The 27596-nt window shown below is 34.1% G+C and overlaps 1 protein-coding gene and 1 pseudogene across 1 annotated transcript; one reads left to right on the top strand and one right to left on the bottom strand.

The window, feature by feature from the left end:
- Positions 1-299: 299 nt before the first annotated feature.
- LOC120199326 lies at positions 300-2685 on the top strand (annotated as a pseudogene).
- A 2342-nt stretch (positions 2686-5027) lies between these two features.
- LOC120199327 (tubulin beta-9 chain-like) lies at positions 5028-7996 on the bottom strand. Its single transcript, XM_039200442.1, has 3 exons — positions 7541-7996; positions 7170-7439; positions 5028-5843 (listed from the first exon to the last, which is right to left on the bottom strand). Exons 1-3 carry the CDS (start codon positions 7932-7934, stop codon positions 5170-5172), a joined length of 1338 nt encoding a protein of 445 aa, XP_039056373.1. The 5' UTR covers positions 7935-7996; the 3' UTR covers positions 5028-5169.
- Positions 7997-27596: the final 19600 nt, after the last annotated feature.

Raw genomic sequence — 27596 nt, 5'->3', positions numbered from 1 at the left:
TTTAAGAACCAATTTAGAAAGTGGGTCACAATTTAGGAATGAAAATAGAATCAAAAGTTTAAGGATTAATTTAGAAGGAGATCCATAGTTTGGGGACATATAGTACAATTAACTCTTTTATAAAATAAATAAAATTAAAGAATTAAATAATAAAAACCGGTGTCATTTAGCGTCAAATTGAATGTATGTGCGTAAAGTATTTTGCGATGGTGTTTCCTAGCTCCAAGTGGCGCATCCCACCTCTCCAACCCCTTTATATTTGTCCCTCTTTCTTTCTCCAACTCCCTCAACTATCATCTTCCCTTAAACAAAATCAAATCTCTTTATTTCCTTCTTCGTCTGCTTGCTCACATGGAAATTGTAACTTTGACAGGATTACTGAACAGGGCTGCCGCGGAGTTCCCCAACCGGAGAGCTTTATCTGTTTCCGGTAAATTCTATTTAACGCATGCACAATTACAACGCCTCATCGATCACGCCGCCTCTCTCCTCGTCGCCTCCGGCATCCTCCCCGGCGATGTCGTCGCTCTTACTTTTCCCAACACCGTCGAGGTATCTTTACTCTTTTTATTCTTTTTACGTTTCAATCCGTTGAACCTTTGGTTGAATCATTCGAATCGGATTTTGTTTGGTCTATTATGAGAAAATACGGACCAAGAAAACCATAAAAAATCAAAACATAAACATTTATATTTTAATTAATTATTTTATGTATTAAGCTGTTCCTCTTATTTCCTTTCGATTTCTTCTTTTGTAATCAAACAAAGCAAACGCTTATGAAAAATGTCATTGTCTTTTAGGTTTTAAAGTTTTTTTTAATTTTCTTTTTGCGTTTGTGGTAAGGCTTCTTTTTCCTTGTTTGGCTTACATCACATATTGAGCTGCCAAAAAGAGCTTGCCTTGTTTAATTCTTGTATAATTAATAAAATAATAATTTTTTTTCGTTTTTTTATAGCTTGTGATAATGTTCTTGGCTGTAATCCGGTGCCGAGCGACAGCGGCGCCGTTAAACCCGGCGTACACCGCCGAAGAGTTCGAGTTCTACCTTTCCGATTCAGAATCGAAGCTTTTATTAATCCCAACCGAAGGCATCAAGGCGGCTGAAGCGGCGGCTTCCAAGTTGAACGTCCCTCTCGTGTCCGTCACCCTTAAGGATGAAAATTCCAAAATCAACCTCTCCTCCAACCCCGACTCAAATCTTGACTCAGTCCACCAACTCGTGACCGACCCTGCTGACATGGCTCTCTTTCTCCACACTTCCGGAACCACCAGTCGTCCCAAGGGTGTGCCCTTGACTCAGCTCAATCTGGGGACGTCGGTTTGGAACATCAAATCGGTTTACGAGCTCACCGAATCGGACTCGACCGTCATCGTGCTCCCGTTGTTCCACGTCCATGGTTTGCTGGCCGGCTTACTGAGTTCCCTCGTTTCCGGAGCCGCCGTCACCCTACCGGCCGCAGGTAGATTCTCAGCATCGACATTTTGGATGGACATGATTAAATACAATGCAACATGGTACACTGCTGTCCCCACGATACACCAGATCATATTGGACCGCCACGAGAGCAAGCCCGAGGCGGAGTACCCAAAGTTAAGGTTCATCAGAAGTTGCAGCGCGTCTTTAGCGCCGAGCATATTCGAGCGGCTAAAGGCGGCGTTCGGCGCACCGGTACTCGAGGCTTACGCCATGACCGAGAGGCTTCCCATCTCATGGCTTCGAACCCCTTGCCGACCAGCGGCCCAAATAAGGCCGGGTCGGTCGGGAAGCCGGTCGGTCAAGAAATGGCGATTCTGAATGAACAAGGCGAGGTTCAGCCGCCTCATTCCAATGGAGAGGTTTGCATTAGGGGATTGAACGTGACCAAGGGGTATAAGAACAATCCCGAGGCCAACAAATCAGCATTCCAATTCGGTTGGTTCCACACTGGGGATATCGGGTATTTAGATTCAGATGGATACTTGCACCTTGTGGGTCGGATCAAGGAGCTCATCAACCGTGGAGGTGAGAAAATTTCTCCGATTGAGGTCGACGCCGTGCTATTGGGTCATCCCAACGTAGCACAAGCGGTTGCCTTCGGCGTGCCCGATGAGAAATACGGTGAAGAGGTAAGAAAACCATTCATGCATGATATAGAATTCAGAGTTTTGATTTTCTTAATATAACAAGTAATATTTATTCAAAATCTCTCTTGATCATTATAATATATAAGTAAAATAAATATAATTGTTTGAATATAAAATCTTTAAGAATTTTTTTTTTTGATTTGTTGATGTTAGATAAATTGTGCGGTGATTCCAAAGGAAGGAGTGAACTTGGAAGAGGCAGATGTGACCGAATATAGCAAAAAGAATCTAGCGAGTTTCAAGGTTCCCAAAAAGGTTTTCGTCACCGATTTTCTGCCGAAGACAGACAGCAACCGGCAAAATCCAGCGGAGGATTGTAGCAGAGCATTTCTTGGCTCAAGTGTCGGCCGCTAAAGTTCCCAAATTTGGAGCTTAAATTACAGCTTTGGACCTTTGCTCAGGGTGCCTTGGTACATATTATTTAAGCAGGGCTGTAACTTAACTCAGTTTTCTAAGCTAATTATTAAAGCATACATGTAATACCGATTTCAGGCTTCACTTCTGATCAGTTAACCACTCTGTATTAATATTATTCTTTAATACAACACCCGTTTAGCATCACCAATCAACACGTAGAATACATATTTCAAAAAGGTGAATTGAAAATAATACCCAAAATGGTTCTTTTTTTCTGTTTGGTAAGCACCACAACATTTGTATTTTATAAGTGGATCTTAGTGCCAATTGTCCCATATTTGTATCTTCTTGCAGCCTTGCATTTAATAATTATATTGTTGGAAAAAGGTAGACCATTTATTTTAGGTTGGCAGATAGAGGCAAACTGCAAAGCTGAGTTGATGATGGGCTATCTGACTGCTAAGTTCTTACGTATTTGTTTTTTTTTTTTTTTTTGAAATGGACATGTTGGATTATTGGGCTTATTATTAGGGTTCGTCCATATGGCCCTTACTCTAGAGTGTATGGCTGTGAATACTCTAGTAATGATTATTTGTTTTTGTGTAAACTACACATTTAGTATTTAAACTATTAGTTTTAGTTTCTTTTAATACTTAAATTTTTAATTTTTTTAAAATCACATTTAACGTTTAGTTTTTATTTCATTTTAGTATCTTATCATTAAAAACTTAATGCATTAGTACCTAAGTTATTAATTTGGTTTGTTTCATTACCTAAATGTTCTTTTTTTATTTATGTTAAGTTTCAAATGGGATATTAAAATAAATTAAAAATTTATATATAATTTTAATAAATTTTAAAGTTTAGGTACTAAAATGGATTAAATAAATAGTCTAGATACTAATAGTTTACCTTTTTTTAATAGTCCATGTTAATATTTTTTTAGATTTTTAATCACTAATAATAGGTACATATCATATAAATATGTATATTTGATATCAAAATTTTTATAAAGAATAATATTTGTTTAACATTAAAATAGTTTAATAATGAACAGATTTTTATAGTATATAATATGAATTTCAACGCTAGAAATTGAGCGATTCAGAGTTTATAGACAGGATGCACCAATAGTGGAACGGACATCATAATTGATTTTTTTTTTTTGTAAACTAAAGTATATGTCATGGATGATTCCGTCAGGGAATATCTAATTATTCAATTGAGATTTACATAAGAATTTTTAGATTGTTCATCAAGATTGATTGTCGTAAAATTCGAACTTAATCTTATAAACTTAAATTCCTGAATCTCAACTATGTATGTCAAAGTTTGTTGACAATAATTGATTTAATTATAATTAGCAGGGTTATCATTATGCCACACCAAACCATCTTTAATTTAGCCACACACTTGGATGGCTTCCAACCACTTCTTCGTACAAAGCTGGAATCATTTACCCATTTGTGTATGTTCAAATACATAATTGTTTTCAGCTTAATAATTTTGAAATTACAAATTATTTCTAGTCTTAATATTGCATCCATTTATATTATATCTATTGTCATACCGTATTGGGTTGCCACAATACTTGCACAAAATCGCTAAAACAATGGTCCAAATCAATTTGGCCGACAATTTTTGATATCATATATTATTCGATTATTGATTGATATTATGACATGTATTCTATTTGAAAAAAATCAGATATATAAAATTTTAAATATCTTAGGTTTCAAATCGAATATTGAAATATTTGAATCTAATTATAAATTAAATAAAATTTAAAATTAATATTTTATAAATCTATACAAACCAAGGAAAGAAGTAAAACCAAAAACAAAACCAAAATTTTAGGAAAAATGGAAACTAAAGAAGATTAAGGCTGCAAGGCAAAGAAAGGCAAGGCTGGATTAGTTATTTCAGCCAGAAACTTTCAGGCTACGGGCGGGCTGCTGCCTGGAATCTTTGGGTCTGGATAAATTTTCGATAATTTGAAAATAAATTTAAGTCAAATTATATCTGATCTGATTATCTAATATTTTTGAATATTTGTTCTAAACTATTCAAAAATTAAAAAATAAATTAAAAATTCAAATTATTATATCATATTAATAGATGGATCGATCGATTTTTTTTTCACACCTCTACTTATGTGAATAGTAATTTGCTAGCTTAACAACCGTCTCTACATTTTAACTTTGTAACGCTTAATTGGAATTCAAGTATATTTGAAAATTTCTTTTTGAGGAAAAAAATTACACGTATACTATTTAGTATAGACCGACGAGGCAATTACTCTCTAAAAATTCAAAATTAATATATATATTTTAACTTTTTTCTATATAATCTCTGTTGAAAGTATGCTTTTATTTTTATAAATTTTAAAAATTTACCCCAAACTTCTTTAAAATTATGGGTCTGTCCTGGACTACCTACAATTTTTTTAGAGAAGCTGACTTAAAATTACTGGTAAGAAGCTGACTCTGTAAAATTTGGAGACTCCCAAAAAGCATAATGGTGAACAGAATTTAACAAAACAATGATCCAAAGAAGCAAAACAGGCAGTGAGAAACTGCATCAACACACTTCACAATGCACAACAATGTTCCACTCCAAAGCACAACAAAAACATCCATATAGCCCTACAGGCTACAAGAACAAAAGGTAATCATATTTCGTACGGTTTTAAGCCTCTTCCTCGTATTCATCCTCTTCCTCGTACTTTTCGTCATCTGCAGTTGCATCCTGGTATTGCTGGTACTCGGAAACCAAGTCATTCATGTTGCTCTCCGCTTCCGTGAACTCCATCTCGTCCATTCCCTCTCCGGTATACCAGTGCAAGAAAGCCTTCCTACGGAACATGGCGGTGAATTGCTCACTCACCCTTCTGAACATCTCCTGGATTGATGTAGAGTTCCCAATGAATGTGGATGCCATCTTCAGGCCAATAGGAGGGATGTCACAAACAGTGGACTTCACGTTGTTCGGAATCCATTCGACAAAGTATGATGAGTTCTTGTTTTGAACGTTGATCATCTGCTCATCGACCTCTTTCATGCTCATCTTGCCACGGAAGACAGCTGATGCTGTGAGGTATCGACCATGTCGAGGATCAGCAGCACACATCATGTTCTTGGCATCCCACATTTGCTGAGTAAGTTCAGGGACAGTGAGGGCCCTGTACTGCTGGGAACCACGAGAGGTGAGAGGTGCAAATCCAACCATGAAGAAATGCAGCCTGGGGAATGGAATAAGGTTCACAGCAAGTTTACGGAGATCTGAGTTAAGTTGACCGGGGAAGCGAAGGCAGCACGTTACACCACTCATGGTGGCAGAAATTAGATGGTTGAGGTCTCCAACTGAACAACAAAATCTGCAAGTTAGATTCCAAATTTCAAAGGAAATGCAAATGTCAAAGAACATAACATGTCAAATTTAAAGCCCTATTTCATGAAGTGAACTATCATAGTTAGCTGAAGCGCTACAATCACCCTACTATTGTCACGGGGTCTATGAAAGTAAGACTCGAGTGAAATTGAAAATATTATTTGCACAAATGGAAAACAATTGCATCAATGAAACAGGACTAGGATCGCATCAACTCACCAAAATGTTAGCATTGATGAAAAACTAATCATAAAATTATCACATCTAACCATTATCAACCCAAAATGCAATCAATTCGTAATAGACTTCTTCCTTAGGTAAAATGCTATAAAAAGTGAGAGCCACCTGAACCCCAACTCCTTTCATAAAATTATGCAGCAGCGGAGAAGAAAATCTTAGATCCACATTGCTCCTACTATTCTAGTTCAACCTCACCATCCAGGGATGGACCAAGGGGGCAGGTGGGGCAGTCTCCCTTGAAATTTTAAAATTACTATATATTTTAGATTTTTTCTATTATTTTCTATTGAAAATCCATTTTTTCTACTCTTCAAATTTTACAAGTTCAAGTTCGCCCCCACCCAAAATTTCCGTCCCTGTCACCATCAATATACAAACTGGATCTTATATCCAAATAAAAGAATGCAACAAGTCTCATAGAGCAGCAAACATTAACACCCCATTACTAAAAATTCATTTGCTCCTTGTTTTGGTTGGAAAATTAACTCAAATAAAATAGTAATTCTAGAATGGACAAAGTAGGATTCATCAAAACAAAATAAATTATCAGCTAAACCCAATACCAAAAGCACTTCCAAGCAGGGATGGACCAAGGGGACGGGTCTCCCTTGAAATTCTCAAATTCTCCTATATTTTAAATCTTTTTTGTGTATTTTCTATTGAAAAACTATTTTGTTCCTAAAATTTTATAAGTTCAACTCATAGTATAAAATAATAGGTGGTTGCCAAAACCAGGGATTAAAATTGCGATCCACTATTGGAATGGCGACCGTTATATAACGGTAAAGGTATTGTCCAAAGCCGTTATTACACGGCCGCAATGACTGCAATAGCATTAGCACACACTATTGTCACAATCACGATAAACACGAAGGCAACTGCAATTTAAATCTCTGGCCAAAACAATACTACATCAAATACCCTAAAACAAAGTAAATTGTAAGGATGCTATGTGTGGTTTCCATCTCATTCCTTACCAACCAAACATACTCAGAACCAATAGTTTGAAAACAAAAAAAAATACTAATTTCAGTTGCAAGAAAACCAAAAATACTTACAACTTGGAGTTGTGAGCTTGAGAGTGCGGAAGCAGATATCATACAGAGCTTCATTATCAAGAACCATACACTCGTCCGCGTTTTCCACAAGCTGATGAACTGAGAGCGTTGCATTGTAAGGCTCAACAACAGTATCTGAAACCTTAGGGGACGGGAAAACCGAAAATGTAAGCATCATTCTGTCCGGATACTCCTCCCTTATCTTGGATATCAACAGAGTTCCCATTCCGGAACCCGTTCCTCCTCCCAAGGAATGGCATACCTGAAATCCTGAAATCCTGAAACCAAACAGATCGAGTTCAAGATTGTTCATAGTTAACACATAACAACTAAAGAAACCTTCATATTTAAAAAAAAATGCAAATGACAACCTTGCAAGCAATCACAATTCTCGGCTTCCTTTCGGACGACGTCAAGAACAGAATCGATAAGCTCCGCTCCTTCCGTGTAATGTCCCTTAGCCCAGTTGTTTCCGGCGCCGGACTGTCCGAAAACGAAGTTGTCGGGTCGGAAAATCTGTCCGTACGGGCCGGATCTTACACTATCCATGGTACCGGGTTCGAGATCCATTAAGACTGCGCGGGGAACAAAACGGCCGCAACTGGCTTCGTTGTAGTAGACGTTGATTCGCTCCAGCTGGAGGTCCGATTCACCGGCGTATCGACCCGTTGAGTCGATGCCGTGTTCGGCGCAGACGACTTCCCAGAACTTGGCCCCTATCTGGTTGCCGCATTGACCACCTTGGATATGGAGGATTTCTCTCATTTTCTCGGTAAAGTAACAGAAAGTTGGGAAGAAAATCTAGTTTAGAAATAGAAGTGCGAAATTGAGAATTAGATTGTGGTTTCCGTTTTTTATAGGGGAGTTAAAGGTTTCCGTTAGTTGACGGCAGATTAGGATGGGACAGTAACGGACGTTTCTCTTTTAGTGGGAAATTGATTTTTTTGGAAAATGGGATTTGCTCGACTGAGTTGGTTACGTGGCTTTGTTAGGTTGGCTGTCAGATCATGAGTTTGGCGTTGGCCTTGCCAGATTATCTCTAAATGGACCCTAGGCTACAAAGATGGTGAACATTTTTGTACGTTTTATTTTGTATAGTGCACATTTTTGTACGTTTTACATTTTTTTTACTTCCAGTTTCAAGATTTCCCATTAATTAGTATGAATTGATCTACGTCATACATCTAATTTTAATAAATAAGTCTCTCAATAGATTTTTTTATATATATAAGAACTTAAACTCGAAATCTTATTTAAATGATATCAAATTTTTTATCACTTGAACAAACATTGTTAATTTTATACGTTTTACTTTTAATAATTTAATTTTGGGACAGTGTTAAAATCAGCTTCCTATAATTAAGGTTATCGTCTTAATTTTTATTTTTTTTTAAATCAGTTTTCAATTTTTTTAACTTTTTATTGAAGTAATATTTCCTAGATTAAAACTATTAGTTTACTAGTTAAGGCATATTATTAACGTAAAATATTTATATGTGCTTAATTAGTAACATATTGTATCATTATTTTTGGTAATGTATTATATGTCATGTTATCATTTTAGATTATGTGATACATGTTATTTCATCAATTTAAGTGGCCTAGTGTATATTACGTCAGTAATTTAGCACGTGTAAAAATAAAATGTAACATGGGCAATTTTATCTAAATAGATTAAAAAGCACCATTCTATCAACCTTTATTGAATATGTATTAAACTAACACCATTTCTGCAAAATTGCACAAAGTCACGTTTCACAAAATGATCCTCTTAAAGGCATGTTTCATAAAATGAGATTTCCAATGGTTTTGATGATGTAACATTACACGTGGAAGACGCTTTCCCTAAAATAAGCATTCTCCAAATTTTTCATAAAGTATATTTTAAAAAAATCACTTTTAAAAAAATAAAACTATGAGAACTAACAATGTAATTTAATATATATTAACTCCACGAGTTAAAGAGTATAATGGTGTTAGTTTGTATAGGCAAAATAGAGTTTTAAAACTATATTTGCTAACAATGTGAGATAAAAGCTAAAAGGGGTTCTTTTATCTTTTTTTCATGTACTTCAATTTTTACTTTTTTTATTTTTACTATTAAAATATAAATTAGAATTTATATTAATTAAAATTAAATATTTTTATATGTTAAAATATTAAAATATTTATTTTTTAATTATGAGTTAAATTTTGTTAAAAAAATATTTTGATGAGAATATTTAAATTAAAATTAAAATTAAAACTAATTAAATAATTATATATTTTATAATATTTTATAAAACATCATCAAATTCTATTTATTAAGGAAAAATTGATATAATTCAAAGTTGTTGATGTTTACATCGGTTAGTGAACTAAACATGTTTAATTAACAATATTTCTTTGCTCTGTATTTTTTTCAGACTGATTTGGCATACTATAATCCTTTCTCCATTGCTTCGAAGAAATTTGGTAGTAAGCCTCCGGATAAAAAAAAGGTTAACTTTGTTTTGATTTTACTCCTTGTCAAATGTGCTAATTTTACTTTGTATATGATCCTTGTTAATAAATTATTCTTGAATCTATAGATGTCAATGTTGAGAGTCATAGAGATGGAAAGCAATTCACATATTTGCAATTGGAAAGGAAGTACATAGATTAACTTCTTCAAATGCATCATGTGTAAACATCAACTCCGATTATATCAATTTCTCCTCAACAAATTGATTTTATGATGTTTTATAAAAAATATTATAAAATATATAATTATTTAATTAATTTTAATTTTAACTTAAATATTACAATTAAAATATTTCTTAACAAAATTTAACTCATAATTAAAAAATAAATATTTGAATATTTTAACATATAAAAAATATTTAATTTTTATTAATAGAAACTCTAATTTATATTCCAATAGTAAAAATAAAAAATAAGTAATAACTAAAGACTACATGAAAAAGAGGTAGAAAAACTCCTTTTTAGCTTTTATTTCACAATGTTAGTAAATATAACATAAACACTCCAATATATTTATATAAACTAACACCATTAGGGTCGTATTAAATTAAATTATTGTTCTTTATAGTTTTATTTTTTAAAAGTGTATTTCTTTAAATATATTTTATAAAAATTTTGGGGAAGGCTTGTTTCAAGGAAAGTGTCTTCCACGTGTAACGCCATATCATCAAAGTCCTTGGAAAGCTCGTTTTGTGAAACATGCCTTTGAGAGGCTTTTTTTTAAACGCTTTTGTGCAATTTTGTTAGAAAATGTGCTAATTTGGTACATATTCGAAAAAAAGGGTGTTGGAATGGTGTTTTTAGGTGATATTTAGATAAAAAATACTAGAAATATGCCTCAGCTAATACTCAACTAACAATTTTCATCTAAAAGAGACCATTTTAACTTAAATTAAAATATTAAATGTATATTAGAGGTTAATTTTAGTATTATGTTTAAAATTTAATGTAATTATTTTTAAGGATATTGCGTACATATTTGGCATAACAGAAATTTTATTGAAAAAATATTATTGATATGCATATTTATTACATGAGTTTGTGAATTCATTCTGAATTGATTTATGATAATCAAGTCACTTAGCATCAGTAGGTGTAACTAGGTATTGCCACAGCTATCACCTCTTAAATGGTTAAATGCAGTAAAGACCCTTAAAAAATAAAACAATTACAAATGAATACATGATAAAATTATATTTTGATCCTTTAAAATGGCAAGACTACGATTTAATCATTTTAAAAACTATAAAATTACACTTTAATTCCCACAAGCATTCTAATATAAGTTTGGTCCCATAAAGCTTTATGAAATTCCAAAAGAAAGTAAAATAATATTGATTTAAAAGTGTACAACTTTTGTTTATGGCAGTTAAGCGAACTGCAATAGCATGAAGGAGAGAGCAGCAGAGCACATGCTGCAAGGGTATTGTGTAAATGAAGCTATTTTCCAGTACGGCTATAATTGTTATACCTGTAAGGTATTTGAAGCCAAACTCACAACATTTTATTTAGGTTTAGTACTAAACTATTATTTTTATTCTGTCTTAGTAGCTAATTTTTTTTTCAAAATCATACTTAACATTTAATTTTGGTTTCATTTTGGTATCCGTTATTAAAAACTTAACAGTGATGTTAACAGTTAACATAAAATAATGTCATGTATAATTGAAAAAAAGGATAAATTATATCATTTATCATTCAACTATCTTATCACTCCTATTTTGGTCACTAAAATTTAAATAATTTAATTTAATCTTTCAACTTTCGAATTACTTCTATTTTAGTCCCTATAATTTAGGGTTTGGGGTATAATTCTGGGGGTTTAATCTAGTTTTCTTTTTTTATTTTAATCATATATTAATAAAAACAATAATAAAAAGTCACATTATAGAAAAATATTAATAAAATAAATTAGAGTGACTAAAATAGAAACAATTTGAAAGTTCAATAATTAAATTAAAAATGTTTTAAACTTTAGTGACTAAAATAAAAGTGATAAGATAGTTTATTGATGAATAATGTAATTTACTCTTAAAAAAATAAAATATACCAAACATCAACTATGTTAAATTTTTACTAAAGTTTAGGTATGATTTTAAAAAAATAAAAATAAAAATACCAAATCAGATAAAAAAACAATAGTTTAAATACAAAAACATGTAGTTTACCTTTTATTTATTTATTTTGTTTTGTTTGGGAACTTGAAATTCACTCTCTCATCCACTTTTTTTTAATGGTACAACTATTACAAAGTAATATATACTTAAAAAAATTAATTTGTGATAACATATACATATTTTATAGACATAATTACTCGAATTTGAAGTGTTTGAAAAGGATAATATTTTCATTTACGATCGAATTCGCTCAATAAGACCCACTGTCTCATCCACTTGGATTGCTATAACTACACATTTTAATAATCTGCGTATGATTATTTTTTTGTTGTTGAAATATTCGTATTTGAAATCCGACATATATTTAAATATGGGTATGTTGAAGAATCGAAAAAGAAAACGAAAGAACACAAGAATTTTAACGAGGTTCGACAATGTGCTTACGTCCTCGGTGCCTAGGCGGCGCTAGAAGTTTTATTCAATATGTCTTATAGGTTTAGGTTACATGTCTATTTATAATAAAAAACCTGGTACATAATTACGTAATTAACCCTGTACCGTACCGCGGGGGCACCGCCCCCGCACCCACAACCAACATAATCATAACCCCACTACGAAACTTTCTTTGTAAGGGCAATTGATGTTCGCTTCGCTCACTCTGCTCCATCCCCTGTCCTCTTTACCGATATATTTATGAGCCATACCTAACAGGGTATAAGAGTAGTTATAGTAACGCTGATAAGTGAAGATGTTGACAACCAGGAGGGAGGTGAGTCTTACTCTTTGATCATGTGAGCGCTGAAATATATAAAAGATTCAAAGTCTTTGGCAAGAAGCCTTGCAAGCTATATAGCCACCTAGAGACATACATTAGGGACGAATTTGAACTTAAAAGAAACGAATTTTTATATTTTAAAAATTTTAAGAAATAAAAATATATAAAAGAAAATTAAAATATATAGTAATTTTAAATTTTCAGAGAGTCCATACGACCCCTCGTCCATCTTGTACCCACCCATTCATCTCTTGGGATCATTCCAAATATTTCAATCATTAGCTTTTTATATCTACTCTCAATTTTCTTCAAAAACCCTGTTGCTTCTAACTCAATCCGCCATTGCTGCTACCCCTTCAAACAATCACCTTTTTCCTTTTGTACCTTTTCACTAATCAACCCCATGTTTGTCTAATGACAGTTTTAGTCCCTGTACTATGTTAAAATTAAAGGTTTAACCTCTTTAATTTTAACATGATTTAGTGTCCTCACTCTTGTAATATCATTATTAGGTTCAAACTGATAACATTGTTAAATGTTATCAAAGTGATGATGTGAAATTTTATATCGTTATCCGATAATATAATTAGAGGTATATAAAAGTTTAATTAATCATATTTCAGTCAATAATAAATATATAGTTAAACTAAATGTCTAAAGTGTTTCAAAAATAAAATTTTATATCATTATTTTTACAACAACAATTAACAATTTATCAATTTGAATATATAAAAGTAAAATGATATTAAATTAAAATGGTCTTAAAGAATACATGAAGAACAATGATTTTGATAAGCAAAGAAGCGGTCCTAGAAATTATCTAAACAATGATTTTGAGGATAAGTGTAGTTAGATAGGCAATCGAATGGCCAACTCTTGTCTTGGTAGCTGCATTTTTACGTGGCTTAATAGTCAAAACCACTTGAGCAAAAGCAGCAAGCCAAGCACCAAACGGATAAAGCTTACTTGATTTAAGAAGTATTCATAATCAAATTTTCAACTATTTATGAGAATCTTAAAATCAACAACGGCGTTGAGGTAACTACTAGTTTACGGAGTATGCTAATAGGCATATCCTGAACGATTTTTATGATTAAAACCTATAATTTTTTAATCTAATCTTTTTCTTTATAATCAAGGTCTCTAATCTTTTAAATCTCGCCTTCTACTTTTTTTAATTTATGTTTCTAGTTTTTTTAATTCCATAAAATTCTCAATTTCTCATTCCTATCTCCATCTCTCTCATTAATTCCTTTAATTTTAAATTAAATTTAATTAAATTTTCTTTTTTTAAAAATATAGTTCTTCCATTTATCAAATATTTTTTTTTTGTTACAAAGAGAGAGCAATGTGTCTGTGCTAACTATTCTGTGTGGGTCATCATTGTTACTGCTCCCGGAGGTTCCTAGAATTCATACAACTCTGGGGGAGTTTCCATGCATGCTTGGGTATCCCGTCTACAACCATATTCCCATTTCTTTTAATACCATTTATTTTCACCGATCAGTCTTGTTCCACGTATGCATCAATGTGTTGAAGAATAGTTAAATTACTGACTATTTCTCAGATTGCGTGGATCCGTTTAACAACTTTGTCACTACCAGTTTCAACCTCAATCTGTCTAGTACACATTTTACATGCTGCCTAAAGTCCTTCGTAGATTCCCTATAGCTTTGCTTCTAACTTCCTAAAGACTCTGATTTTCCTGGCAAAGCCCATCAGCCACCGTCCTCTGTGGTCCTCTATTACTCCTCCACACGTTACATTACTTTTCATGTAAAAATTTTCCTCACTAAATCAGTATTTAACTTGATCAATGGGGTTATCAGTGGTTTCCATTTATTAGGTCTTCGATCCTGTACATGTTCTTTTAGGCTAGTTGTTGTTCTTCTCCCCGTACTTATTTCTTTAGTCATCCATGAAGTTTTCTAGATAGCAGTTTCACTCTCCAACATCCTTGGTTCAAAGATGAATTTGTTTCTTCTCTCCCACAACGCCCAAAGGATAAAACCAAATGAAGTTGACCATTCTCCAGCCTCATTCGTTAGCATGCGACGATTTAATAAGTTCTCCTTTATCCACTGTTGCATGTCACAATTTAGGAATCTCTCCATTTTGTTTGGACCAATTAATTGTCTTAATAGACTGAGCATTAAGGGACAACTTCGAAAAACATGATTTATGTCTTCCACCGGCTCTTTACATGTTTGACAGCTACCATCGATGGCCATATGTCTACGGACCTGCTCCATATTGGTGAGAAGTCTTCCTTTGCACAACAGTCAAAGAAAGGTTTTTATCCTTGGTATGGTTTGGTGTTGCCCTAATACTTTCCATATATCTTTGTTAACCCTTGGATCCTTCTCGTTCATGGCTTTGTATGTTTTTCTGACAATAAAGAGTCTGTTTTCCACACCTTTCCACCCAGGGTGTCTTTTAAATCGTTACGAATTGGAGGCGGAATGACTTTAACATATTGCAGTGCTTTAACAGAGAGAAGTTACCTCAGAATACTCTATTTTCATTTTCCCTCGTCATCTATCATTTCCTTGACTTTGCATGTGTTATCCCTAATATTGTCAGGTCGGAGACAATGGTTCTTGAGCGACCCCAAGTTAGAGATCCATATGGTAACACCCTAAACCGAACCGATCCAAAATCCGGAGAATTAGAATGTCACACGGAATCACCTAAGTGACTATCCATTTTTTTTTAAATCATTGGACACATTCATAAACGCAAAATAAAATACCGAAATGTGAATACTTTTACAAAATATAAATTAGTTTATAATCGGTGAGGAGCTCCCCCAAGTATACTCAAAATACATTAGTTAAATTAGAGTTTACGAAGCAAATAAATAACGAGGGTCTACGACAGTACATGTCGATTATACTATTCAAGATGTACTTTGGTGGGTGATAAAGTCTTAGCGGTATTTTGATATGTATATGTTTTGTACAGTTTTTGGACATATGTATATATATTTGTTTATCGTATGAATCTTTCTTGGATTTTAATTTTTTTTTTAAAATGAAAAGAATTTCTGAATAAAATATGTAACTGTCTAGATTTGGACATAACGTCCAGGCCAGGTCTAGGGATAACAAAATCTAAATAAAATAGATCAAAAATGAAAAATAAAACTTGGCTTACCTTGCTATGGCACCCACGGCTAGGAAGAAGATGAAGAGCAAATTTTCTTGAACATTCTCTACAAATATCTCACGACACTTGTATTTAATTCACTTAAAATGAATTTTAAATTCATTTTAATCCCAAAAGTCTACTTTACCTTTAATAAATCCTAATATTTACCTCCATACCATCCTTTTATATCCATTTTTTAGCATTAAATAAATATAATAATTCCATTTGTGAATTGTCATCTTTACCTTCCAATTTTCTAAAAATTTCAATTTAGTCAATTAATTCCATTATTCCACTTTAACATAGAAAATCTACTTAATTCCATTGGTCCACATCAAATTGTACTTATTAAAAATATCAGAATAATATTTCTATCCTCAAACTACCTTTCTTCAAATTTTTGTAAACTTTCGATTTGATTTGGTTGTTTAATTATTTACTGAATTTTATCACTTTATAGGTTTTTATACAAACTTCGAATAAAAAATTTGATTCCATGAAAATATCATTCTTGGTGAGAATTATTCATTTACGTGACAAATATATACAAGTTTTGAAAATTTTACTTTAGTCCGCAAACTTTTACAATGTTTGTACTTTGGGTACTAAACTTTCAAAATTTATGTTTTAGTCACTAGTCTAAAATTTAGGGTATTAGAACACACGTCAATCAATTTCATGCAAGGGAAATCAAGGTAGCTTGGCTACTCACTATCATAACTCATCACAATCAAGTGAGGTCATCATCTCACTCGCCACTATCTCGCTCGTTCTCTCATCTAGAACGTTATCTAAGGGTTTATTAGTCTTTTTACATCTATGAATTTGTTAGACAACACTATCCTATTCATTTAATACATCTGTGCAATTTAATTTTTCTACCTCTAAAGAGGTCTTTAGTATTTTAAGCTTTTACGATAATTACTATTACCACTATCCACTTGGTATATTATTTGCTTGCTTGATACCTGACTTGAATTTTATCAATCATAGTGTCCGCGATTTGTGACTACTAAATATGGTCGTGAAAATATGTGCAAGTATACACAATCAAACAAGTAATACACTGATGAGTAAGTATCGTATCCACAAGGATTGGAGGAAATTTATAAGTTCAATCAAAGCAATTATCTACTTTACCTAAATATAGTTAGTAATGGTATATACAAATGAGAATACTGTGGCAAAATGAAATGGATGTTAGTGGGAATGGATGATTGTGTAATGCAATATGGTAGCAAATGGAGATGTCGTGGCAAAGTGGATGGAAATGCCTTGGCAAAACTAAATTGAGTGTAGTGGAATCAATTGAAAATGCAAAGGCAAACCGAAATATAAACACTGGATTTGATTAAAATGACTTTAGAATCCTCATACAACAAGCTACTACGGAAATGAATGATAGGAGTCACTTATGAAACTTAAGTCTAGCTTCTTAGAATGGTCTTACTTCTATGCCTTATTTGCCCAACAGAGTTTACTAAAGGTGCCCTATGCTATCTCTAGTCAAAGGACTCGACAGGTTGAGGATGCCATGACAATACTTCTCGGCATTAGCAGGTGCAGGGATCCTATTGGTTCAGATAACATAATATGTCACGGTAATACCACTCAGTGTCAACACTAGCATCTAACCTCTCGACCAAGCACTAGTCCTTTTAGTCGATTGAAATCCTAGCCTTATGTCTAAGGTTGGATTAGGTCTAGTTACCATCTAGAACCCCTTACTTACATAGATCCTCCCTAGTTTCTCTCGAACACTAAAGATATGCTACTTAGTCATTCTCTCGAACACTAAGCCTTCTCCTAAGGAATGTCTACTGTTGAACTATGTTTTGATATAACAATTTATGGAAAAATGTTTTTGGACTTGAATTGAATTTATTCAAAGCTTTCAATGTTTTCAAAAATATTTCAAAGTCCATTTAACTTGGAATTGAGCACATAATGCTATTATGGACAAGAAGTACCGATACTGTTCTTACAGTATCGATACCTCATGAACAATTTTGATACTATTTATATTAGGGGTGTGCAAAAAAACCCGATCCGACCGATCCAATCTGTTGATTCGATCCGATATGTTGATTCGATCCGAAAATTCAGATACCCGATCCGTTTTTCAATTTTTGGATAGTTTGGATCGGGTATCCGAATTTTTTTTAGGATTTTCGGATCGGATACGGATCGACCAAAATCCAATTTTGGATTATTCGAAAACCCGAAAAAATTTGGGCTATATTATTAGCCCAGAGCTGTTTGGGCTATATTACTAGCTTCCTTTGCTTCAAGTTCCCCAAAATTTGGGCTATATTATTAGCCCAGAGCTGCTGAATTTAGCAAAACAAGAGTTTGGGTTTTGATCTAAAAATGGTTTTGGGTGAGCAGATTTCAGGTTCTTGAATGCGTTGAAATACTGTAGGGGTGGAGTCTTGTTGTGGGAGAATATGTTGAGAGCCCAAAATCATGGGAGTTGAAACCTTCCAACATTGTCCTACACATGAAAGACTCAAATGCAAAGCACCTATGACTTTCTTTCGCAAAAACAGCTCCAGGTTCAATGGTTTTGGCAGCAGCTCCGATATCCCATTTTGCCAACTCTATTCCCTTGACCATCATCTTCATAAAACTCCATGGATATCATCAAACATCGACAACGGGGCACTGGCGTTTGATTTCCTTTCCAAGGACCTGTTAAAGGCAGTGCAATCTTGAAGTCGCTTGTGAAGCAAAGCAATGTCGGAACCTTAGACGATATTCACAATTAAATTATATCTACTCACTTGCTTGCAGAGTTTTCTAAGTTCCAGCTGATGAACAACATGGCGAAGTACAGGGCACCCAAGGAGAATATGATGTGAAAATATTCATAGCTATAAAAGATATCATCCTCTAGTTTCACCATATATTTGCTAAACTGGGAAATCATAAGAGCTATTAAGTGTTTTTTATTTGATTAATGCTTTTATTATGTTATTTTTTTCAATTTTTGTAAAAAAAAAATCAGATTCGGATCCGGATATCCGAAATTTCGGATATCCAATTTTTTCGGATAGGATACAGATAATTACTTTAGGTATTCAAAATTTTCGGATATTTGAAAATTCAGATCGGATAATATCGGATATCCGATAATGCACACCCCTAGTTTATATGGTACGATACCAAAGGTAAAGAAAGTATCGATACTCACTAGGTAGTATCGATAATAGCATTGCTCAAAATACAGAATGCAAAAATAGTACTGATACCCAAAGGGGTGCCAATACTACTTTACATAGTAGTATCGATACCATAGGCTTAGTATCGATACCGTCAGGCCCAATGGCTAGTTTCATTTAAAAATATAAAAGAAGTACCGATACTCCCTATATGAGTACCGATACCCTCTGTTCTGGGCATTTTTGTTTTGCAGAGAAAAATATCCCCAACGGCTCTGAAAGACTCCCAACTACTAGAAACGACCACAACTTCATTCCAATATATAAATACAAGTTCAAGACACTTGAAGAAGAGTTAGAACACCTATCCAAGCAATCAAACACAAGACTTTTCACTCTTTATTCCAATTCTCTTGTAAATATTTTGTTCTTGTGAACTTTTAATTTTTAAGCACCTACCTTAGAGAGGTTTCTTTGTTTACTTATTTTATCCTTTTGTAAAGGGGTTTTGGTTATATCTTAGCCAAGTGAAAAGATAAGGAGTTTGTAAAGGTTACTCTTGATCCTTGAGAAACAAAGAACAAATTAGTGAATTTGTTAGAAAATCCTTATTGAGGAACTAAGTTAGTGGAGGTAGACTTAGTTGAGAAGTCGAACCACAATAAATCGTTGTGTAAATTTTTCTATCTTTTATTTCTCCTTACTACCTAAACACAATTTGCCAAATCACCCCTATTGGCGTATTTTCGTTTGTTCTAATTAAGCCTCTTCGATTCTAACAGCTACTCTCATAGCTCCTACAACCGTAACTCATTAAGTATCATAAGAAAAAAAAAATAACATAAAAAAACCATCCATTAAAATAAAACTTAAGTGTCCATAAGGAACTCCCACCAAATAAAACTAGTCCATGGTGGGGTTCGAATATTCCAAGCAACAAAGCATGAAATTAATCGGTTACATACAACCCAACTAGGATAAATAAGAGCAAACAACAAAGGGATGGAGGAAAAGCCTTTGACGTGCACTGTCGGAGCTCCCCCCGGCCACCACGAACTGCCCTAGCTCGCCAGCTCCTCTCGGACGCCTAGCTCACCACTCCCTCTAGCTTGTTAATGGATGAATGCCTCGGCAAAAATGATTGACAGAAAAAATAGAGACATTTTTCTTTTTGAAATTAAGCTCAAAATGTCGTGTAAAAGTCTCTTTGAATCCGGTGACTTCATCTTCTATTTATAGTGTGGAATAAACCTAGGAATTTGTGTTAAAATTCCTAGGATACCCCGAGTTAATTTCTTTCATGTGAGGGGTGAGGCAGATGCAGTAGTGGTCCCCTCTTGGACAGTTGGCAGTGGTCCCTTCCTAGGCAGTTTGCTGCTGGGCGTACATGCCGACATCTAGCTGGTAGGTGTCAGATGTTCCCTTCTAGGTTTCTGGCAGCTGAAGACACGTGAAGACATGGACATCTAGCTCTTGAAAATATCTTCTTTTTCCTTTTTCATATCTGAAACGCTGTTCGAGTTGGCAATTGCATTCTGCTCAACATTCCCAGCATGTCATGGCAATTCTCTTGCTTATCCTTGCTCCCAAATCCTGTACATCATTAGACAGCACCTTCCCTATAACGCAACACCATTTAAAAAATAAAATGCCACGATAAAATATATTTCCACAACATGCAACTATATGCTCCTAAATGCATCTATATGATCCTATATGACATCTTAGACAATCAATAACCTAACTGAAAAGGCCCTAAATATGACCCTTTTACAGAGTTATCACACGTCCAAACTTAAGCTATTTCTTGTCTTCAAGCAATGAATAATATTAAGCTAAATAAAAATACAATGGCAAGTTCAGGTTCAAGTAGTCATATGGGATAAAATTTTAGCCCTTAGCACAGTTGGCTTCAACATGCTAGACTATTACTTGTATCAAGTCCATGCTTAACAAATCTAGAAAATTTCTAAGCACTCTCTTGGTTTGCCACGACATTTACAAGTTTACTCCCACATTGTTTTCTTCTTTTTTTTAACTGCTACGAGGGGAGTCAGGCCATCACACCTACCATCCCACACTCTAGGTGAAATGGAGCATACTTTTCACCCCTGATCTAATCGTGTAGAGTCATCCCGTGACTATTTTCATTAACTCATATGCCGTGGCTACCATTTATTTAAATGCAGTTCCAGGCAATGTCATGCATAGTAGAGTGTCCCTCTATAGATAATACCAAAGCATTTATTCGTAATTTTTTCCATCATTTTCATTTTTTTTTATTTTTTAACATGTGGGGTTTTCATCATTCAAGGACATTATCAAAGTTTTATGCCAAGGCATGCAAGAGTTCTCTTATAAAAAAATTTCAAAGTTCTTTAAGCATGGAAAACATACAATCGTGTATCAAAAGTTACAAAGAAACAAGTCTTAGAGTTGGTTATATTATCCTCAATAGTCATGTACATTCAATTCTAGCTATACAGAGTTCATCATCATTGGGTATCATTAATGTATTCCATAAAACTAATACAAACACTTACTAATGTCATGGAATATTCATTCTACTAATACTATCATGCAATGATTTGAGATACCCTACCTCCCCTAAACTTGAGAGAAGCATTGTCCTCAATGCTAAATAAAAACTAAGTTAAAACTAGACTACATTTATGCAATGCAATGCAATGCAAGGTACCTTGACTACTTATGCTGGTGATGGTGTGACAGCCGTGTGACACAGATGCTTACGTAATGGTGTGGTGCTGGAGTGTTTAAAATCTAACGGTGGTGCGTTAAGGGGGTCCTAAGGCCTTCATGGATCAGGGTAAATTGAGGCTCCTTACATTGAGACGCATTCTTCAAACGGTGTCGACTCCTTCACAGAGGGATTTACTACAACATTTTCTGATTGTACTGGATCAAGTGGCTCTATGGGTTGCGAGTGTGCTGGTAAGGTTGAGAGCTAGAGGTCAGTCTCTTGGCGTTCAGTTGTTGGCACTGAGTGGATTGGATCATGATCTACTGGTTCCTCATCATCAGTGGGCTGGGGAACATCTTTTGATACTGCGACATCTGCAGATGGATTCAAGAGTGTATTAGGGAAGAGTGGGATATCAAGATTAACGTACGGGAGGATCTTCATGAAAGCATTCACCAAAAACTCATCCCGATGCTTTATATAGGTAAAGAAGGTCATCATATTTTTGGTCAACTATTCCGCGTGATCGTGGGTTCACTTAGCGACCTCCTCTAGAGCATCTAGTTTTGCCTTGGCATTTTGGTTTGCATCAGTGCAGGAGGTTCTCTCCTCTTTTTCCTCGCCCTTGTTTTCCTTGAATCCAATCAACATAGGCAGTTTAGCCTTTTTAATACCAGACAGCCCAGGTAATATTTCATCAAACTGCTCATCTTGCACCTTCTTCTTACGACAGAGTGCCGTAATGAGATTTGGAAATACGAAGGCACTGGAAGGTTTCTTCAAATAAGTATGAACTTATTCCCGATTATCTTCCTTATGTCAATGAAGCGCCCCACCAAAATAGAATACAGTAGAAGCATCCTCTATAGTGAGACCATGGTGTTGTGGGTAGTGGGGAGAAACTTGTGCTTCATAAAATGATTTCACAACTTAGCCCTCGGTTGTAGCCTCTCGCGATCCACCATTCGTCGGCAATGGTAAGTTGTGCTTCATAAAATAATTCAACGTCGAGTTATTTACTGAAATAGCCTCTATAGAGGTCTGTGTGGTAATGGTGTAGAATGTCTCTTTGCTCATCTTCAGGGACACAACGTCGAATTATTTGATCGGTGCATTGTTTGAATAAATATGGCTTGTCATACAAGTAGAACTTGACATTATGCTTGAACTTCTTCCTATCCTGGTTGTTCAATTCATAAGGCAAAATACCACTAACAAGAAAATTTACTATGTTTGCGTACCACAAAATTGCGGTGGCATATAAAATTTTATCATAAGAGAAATCTTCTTGAATATCTAAAATGTCATGACATTCAAAATTGTTCTCTAGTATAGATAAATGATCTGCAACTTGGTTTTCAGTACCTTTTCTATATATCACCTCTAAGTCAAATTCTTGCAGTAGTAATATCCACCTAATGAGTCTAGGCTTGGCATCTTTCTTGTTCACTAAGTATTTTATAACCGAGTGATCAGTGTGAACAATAATTTTGGTGCCTATCAAGTATGACCTAAACTTGTCAAATGTAAATACCACGATAAGTAATTCCTTATCAGCGGTAGTATAATTCAGTTGTGCTTTATTCAAGGTACGACTAACATAATATATAACATGGAAAATTTTACCTCTACGTTGCCCAAGCACAGCTCCCATGACAAAATCGCTCGCATCACACATTAGCTCAAATGGTGACATCGAATCAGAGAGAACCACGATTAGTGCATAGATAAGTCTTTGTTTCAACTCGGTGAATGCACCATGGCAATTTTTATCGAACACGAAGGGCTGATTTTATTGATGCAGGGTGCATAAGGGCATGTATATCGTGGAGAAGTCTTGATGAATCTTCTATAAAACCCATCATGTCCAAGGAAACTCCTAATGCCCTTGACAAATGTTGGCGGGGATAGCTTATCGATCACCTGAATTTTGGCTTTTGTCCACTCAATGCCCTTATGAGAGATCTTATGGCCTAGCACAATGGCTTCGGTCACCATGAAGTGACACTCTTCCCAATTCAACACAAGGTTAGCCTCCTCATATCACTTGAGTACCTTTGTCAAATTGTTAAGGCATTTCTCAAAGTCATCTCCAGAAAAATAGAAGTAATCCATAAAGATTTCTAGAAAAATCATCAACCATGTCAGAAAAGATAACTTGTATAAAGAGTTGAAAGGTTATCGGTGCATTACAGAGTCCAAAAGGCATCATATGGAAAGCATAAGTGTAACACCCATCTCGTGTATACTTTTCCGTACACGAGATACATATGTCACATCATTTTTTAAAATAGTTTCTCATTTAAAACGCCGTAAAATTTTGTTTTTCGATTTCTTAAAACATAACATTTTTAAGATAAAGAAAAACATTGATTGTAATCCGTTACAAATTTCTGCTTAATTAAAAATTCAAAGCATTATTAGTACTTTAATTACATGCCAAATAAGTTTTCTAAAATAAAATGGATTGTCCTATTGTCACTGTCGAGTCAACCTTAATTGATGATCTCCACTGCTACAGCTGCACTCCTTACTCAATTAATTCTGCCTTTACTTACGTGTGAAATCAACACACGTTAAATATGCACTTAGTGAGACATAATATTGTAAAGAAACAATAATGTATACTTAAGCATATCATGGTTATTTGATTTCGAACTAATGCGTATCATCCATAAGGATTAAATAAATCCCTATTATTGAAACCAAACTTCTTTCATACTATTATCATAAACATCCTTAGTATGTCCAACATACTTTTCTTTCTTTATATTTTTCCCATTTTTCTTTAGTAATTATTCATTAATTTCTTTTATGCCATCCTTTCATGCCTTTAATGCATCATTTCATGCATTTCATTTATGGCATCCTTTCATGCCTTAATGCCTCTTTTCGTGCATTTCATTTATGACATTCTTTCATGCCTTAATGCCTCTTTTCATGCATTTCATTTATGGCATCCTTTCATGACTTAATGCATCCTTTCATGCATTTCATTTTTGGCATCCTTTCATGCCTTAATGCATCCTTTCATACATTTCATTTATGGCATCTTTTCATACCTTAATGCATCCTTTCATGCATTAATACATCCTTTCATGCCTTAATGCATCATTTCATGCTGTTCATTTATGGCATCCTTTCATGCCTTAGTGTATTCTTTCATGCATTTCATTTATGGCATCATTTCATGCCTTATTGCATCATTTCATGCATTTCATTTATGTATTTGTTTTAGAGCATTTCATACTCTAACATTCATTCATAATATTCTTTCTATACATATAATGATAACATATTAAACACTATAAAACATACATTAACTTAAAACGTTCTAATTTGAATCATTGTGAATCTTCTTTATCTCAAATAATTACAATAAATATACTCACCTGGTAATCCCCGCTAATAAGATGTAGATATGTCTGGTTAATTCGCAACTTTATCTTTCCCCCCTTTCTTGCTAGATTCAGGAGCTTGTTTATGATTTATACAGCATCCATACTATGGTACCGATGCCTTTCTCTAAGTATCGATACTACTATACTTTAGTACCGATAATCCCCTTCGATATCGATACCATTTTGGCATTCTGTGATCCATAGTATCGATACTTCCCTTTGTTAGTATCGATACCCTATTTGTATCGATACTACTTGCATTGGTACCGATACTGTTTGTCATATTTCTACCCATTTACACCTATAGTATCAGTACTGTTCTATCAGTACCGATACCATTACCCATATTTACCATTTTTTAGCTTGATTTTCACTTAATTTTCCCCTCTAATCATTTACTTTTACCTCCAACAATACTATTAAACTCCTCTTTACTTAACCCAACTAACTCTACTTTATTTAGCCTCTTATAACATCTAAAATCTCCATAAAACATCTCAATCCAAGAATCATAACACTTTTTCTAACATGTTTTTAATCATATCCAATGTTTCCAATCTCTTATTCACTCATTTGACAAGTCAATTCTACTAATAAAACTCAATAAAAACTAATATATCAACATATTATTCAAAAACCCATTTCCTTAAATCTCATATAAAACATCCACCACTTAGTTTTAATATTCTTTAATCCTTCCTTAAGCTTACATATCAATTTATGTTACAAGAACAACCCAAAATTTGAAGGAAAAATTAACTAATTGAAGTTTACCTTATGATATGGAGAAGAGCTCAACCCACATGAAGAAGAAGAGTAAGAGTAGAAATGGTTTAACTTTCCTCTTTTCCCCATTTAAATACCTAATAAGGAATATATTTTAAATTCATTTGCCTCTTAAAAGACCAAAGTGTCCTTTTAATTTATCTATTGTTACGAATTAATCTAAACACTATTCCAAATCATTTTCTCATCTTTTACCACCTATTCAAATAAATCTTAAATTTTCAAATCTTTTCAATAAAGTCCCTGACCTGATATTTGGGGTATTATAATTCTCCCCCTTAAGAAAATTCATCCTTGAATTTAAATAAATATATGGATCGAAGAGGTATGGAAACTGTATTCTCATATCCACCTCTCTTTCCCAAGTAGCTTCTTCAACCTTATGATTCTGCCAGAGCACTTTTACTAAAGAAATCTTCTTGTTACATAATTCCTTGTTTTCTCTAGCTAGGATCCGCTGTGGTTATTCTTTATAAGTTAAATCTAATCATATCTCTATCTTCTCTTGTGTGATAATGTGGGATAGATCTGATCGGTATCTTCTGAGCATCGATACGTGAAAAACATCATGGATGTTATCCATATCCGGAGGCAAAGCTAATTGATATGCTACTAGTCTAACCTTTTTCGAGATCTCATAAGGTCCAATGAATATCGAACTCAGCTTTCCCTTGTGCCCAAATCTCAAAACTTTCTTCCAATGCAACACCTTAAGAAATACTTTATCTCCCACTAGAAATTCGATTTCTTTTCGTTTCAAATCAACATAAGATTTTTGTCGATCAGAGGCTATCTTTAGATTGTCTTGAACAATTTTTACTTTCTCCTCCATTTCTTTAACCAACTCCGGCCCAACTAGGTCTCGTTCTTTTAGATCAAACCAATTTAATGGTGTTTGGCACTTTCTCCCATACAAATCTTTATACGGGGCCATCTTAATACTTTATTAGTAACTATTATTATATGTAAATTTCACTAAAGACAAATACCTTTCCCATGATCCTTTAAACTCAATCACACATGCCCTTAGTATATCCTCAAGTATCTGGATAACTCATTTTGACTGCCCATCTGTCTGTGGATGAAAAGCTGTGCTGAAGTTCAATCGAGTTCACAATGCCTCATATAATGACTTCCAGAATCTTGAAGTAAATATTGGGTCTCGATAAGATACTTTTGATATAGGCACTCTATACAGTCTGACTATTTCTTTTATATACAACTTTGCATACTTATCCATCGAGTAATATACTCGAACTAGAATAAAATGAGCTGTCTTGGTCAATCGATCTACAATTACCCATATGGAGTCCTTTTTACCTGGTGATAAAGGTAGCCCTGAAATAAAATCCATGGTAACTCGCTCGCACTTCCACTCAGGAATGGATATTGGTTGTAGCAATCTAGAGGGTATTGTTGTTCATTTTTCACTTGTTGACATGTCAAACATTTTACCACTATGTCCAATACAACTCTTTTCTTACCAGGCCCCCAATAACGATTTTTAAATCCTGATAAAACTTATTCCTTCCTAGATGCATCTTCTAAGGGATATAATGTGCCTCATAAAGAATATCTTTCTTCAATTCATCATTATTGGGAATGCAAAGTCTTCCCTGATAATATAAACATCCATCGACTCTTATTTCGAAGTCTTTGGTCTATTTCTTTTCGACTTGTACCATTTTCACCAAATATTTCTCATATTGAACTTGTAGCTCTTTTATCCGATCAAAAACATCGGCTTTACTTAATCTCAACAATCAAGGCACCATCTTCCTTTATTGACATATGTGCATCCAAAGGCCGTAGAGAGGTAAATATCTTCCAGCTT

Source organism: Hibiscus syriacus, unplaced genomic scaffold, assembly GCF_006381635.1.
Source record: "Hibiscus syriacus cultivar Baekdansim isolate YM2019G1 unplaced genomic scaffold, ASM638163v2 tig00005406_pilon, whole genome shotgun sequence".
NCBI lineage: Eukaryota > Viridiplantae > Streptophyta > Magnoliopsida > Malvales > Malvaceae > Hibiscus > Hibiscus syriacus.
This window is presented reverse-complemented; position numbering and strand designations above follow the sequence as displayed.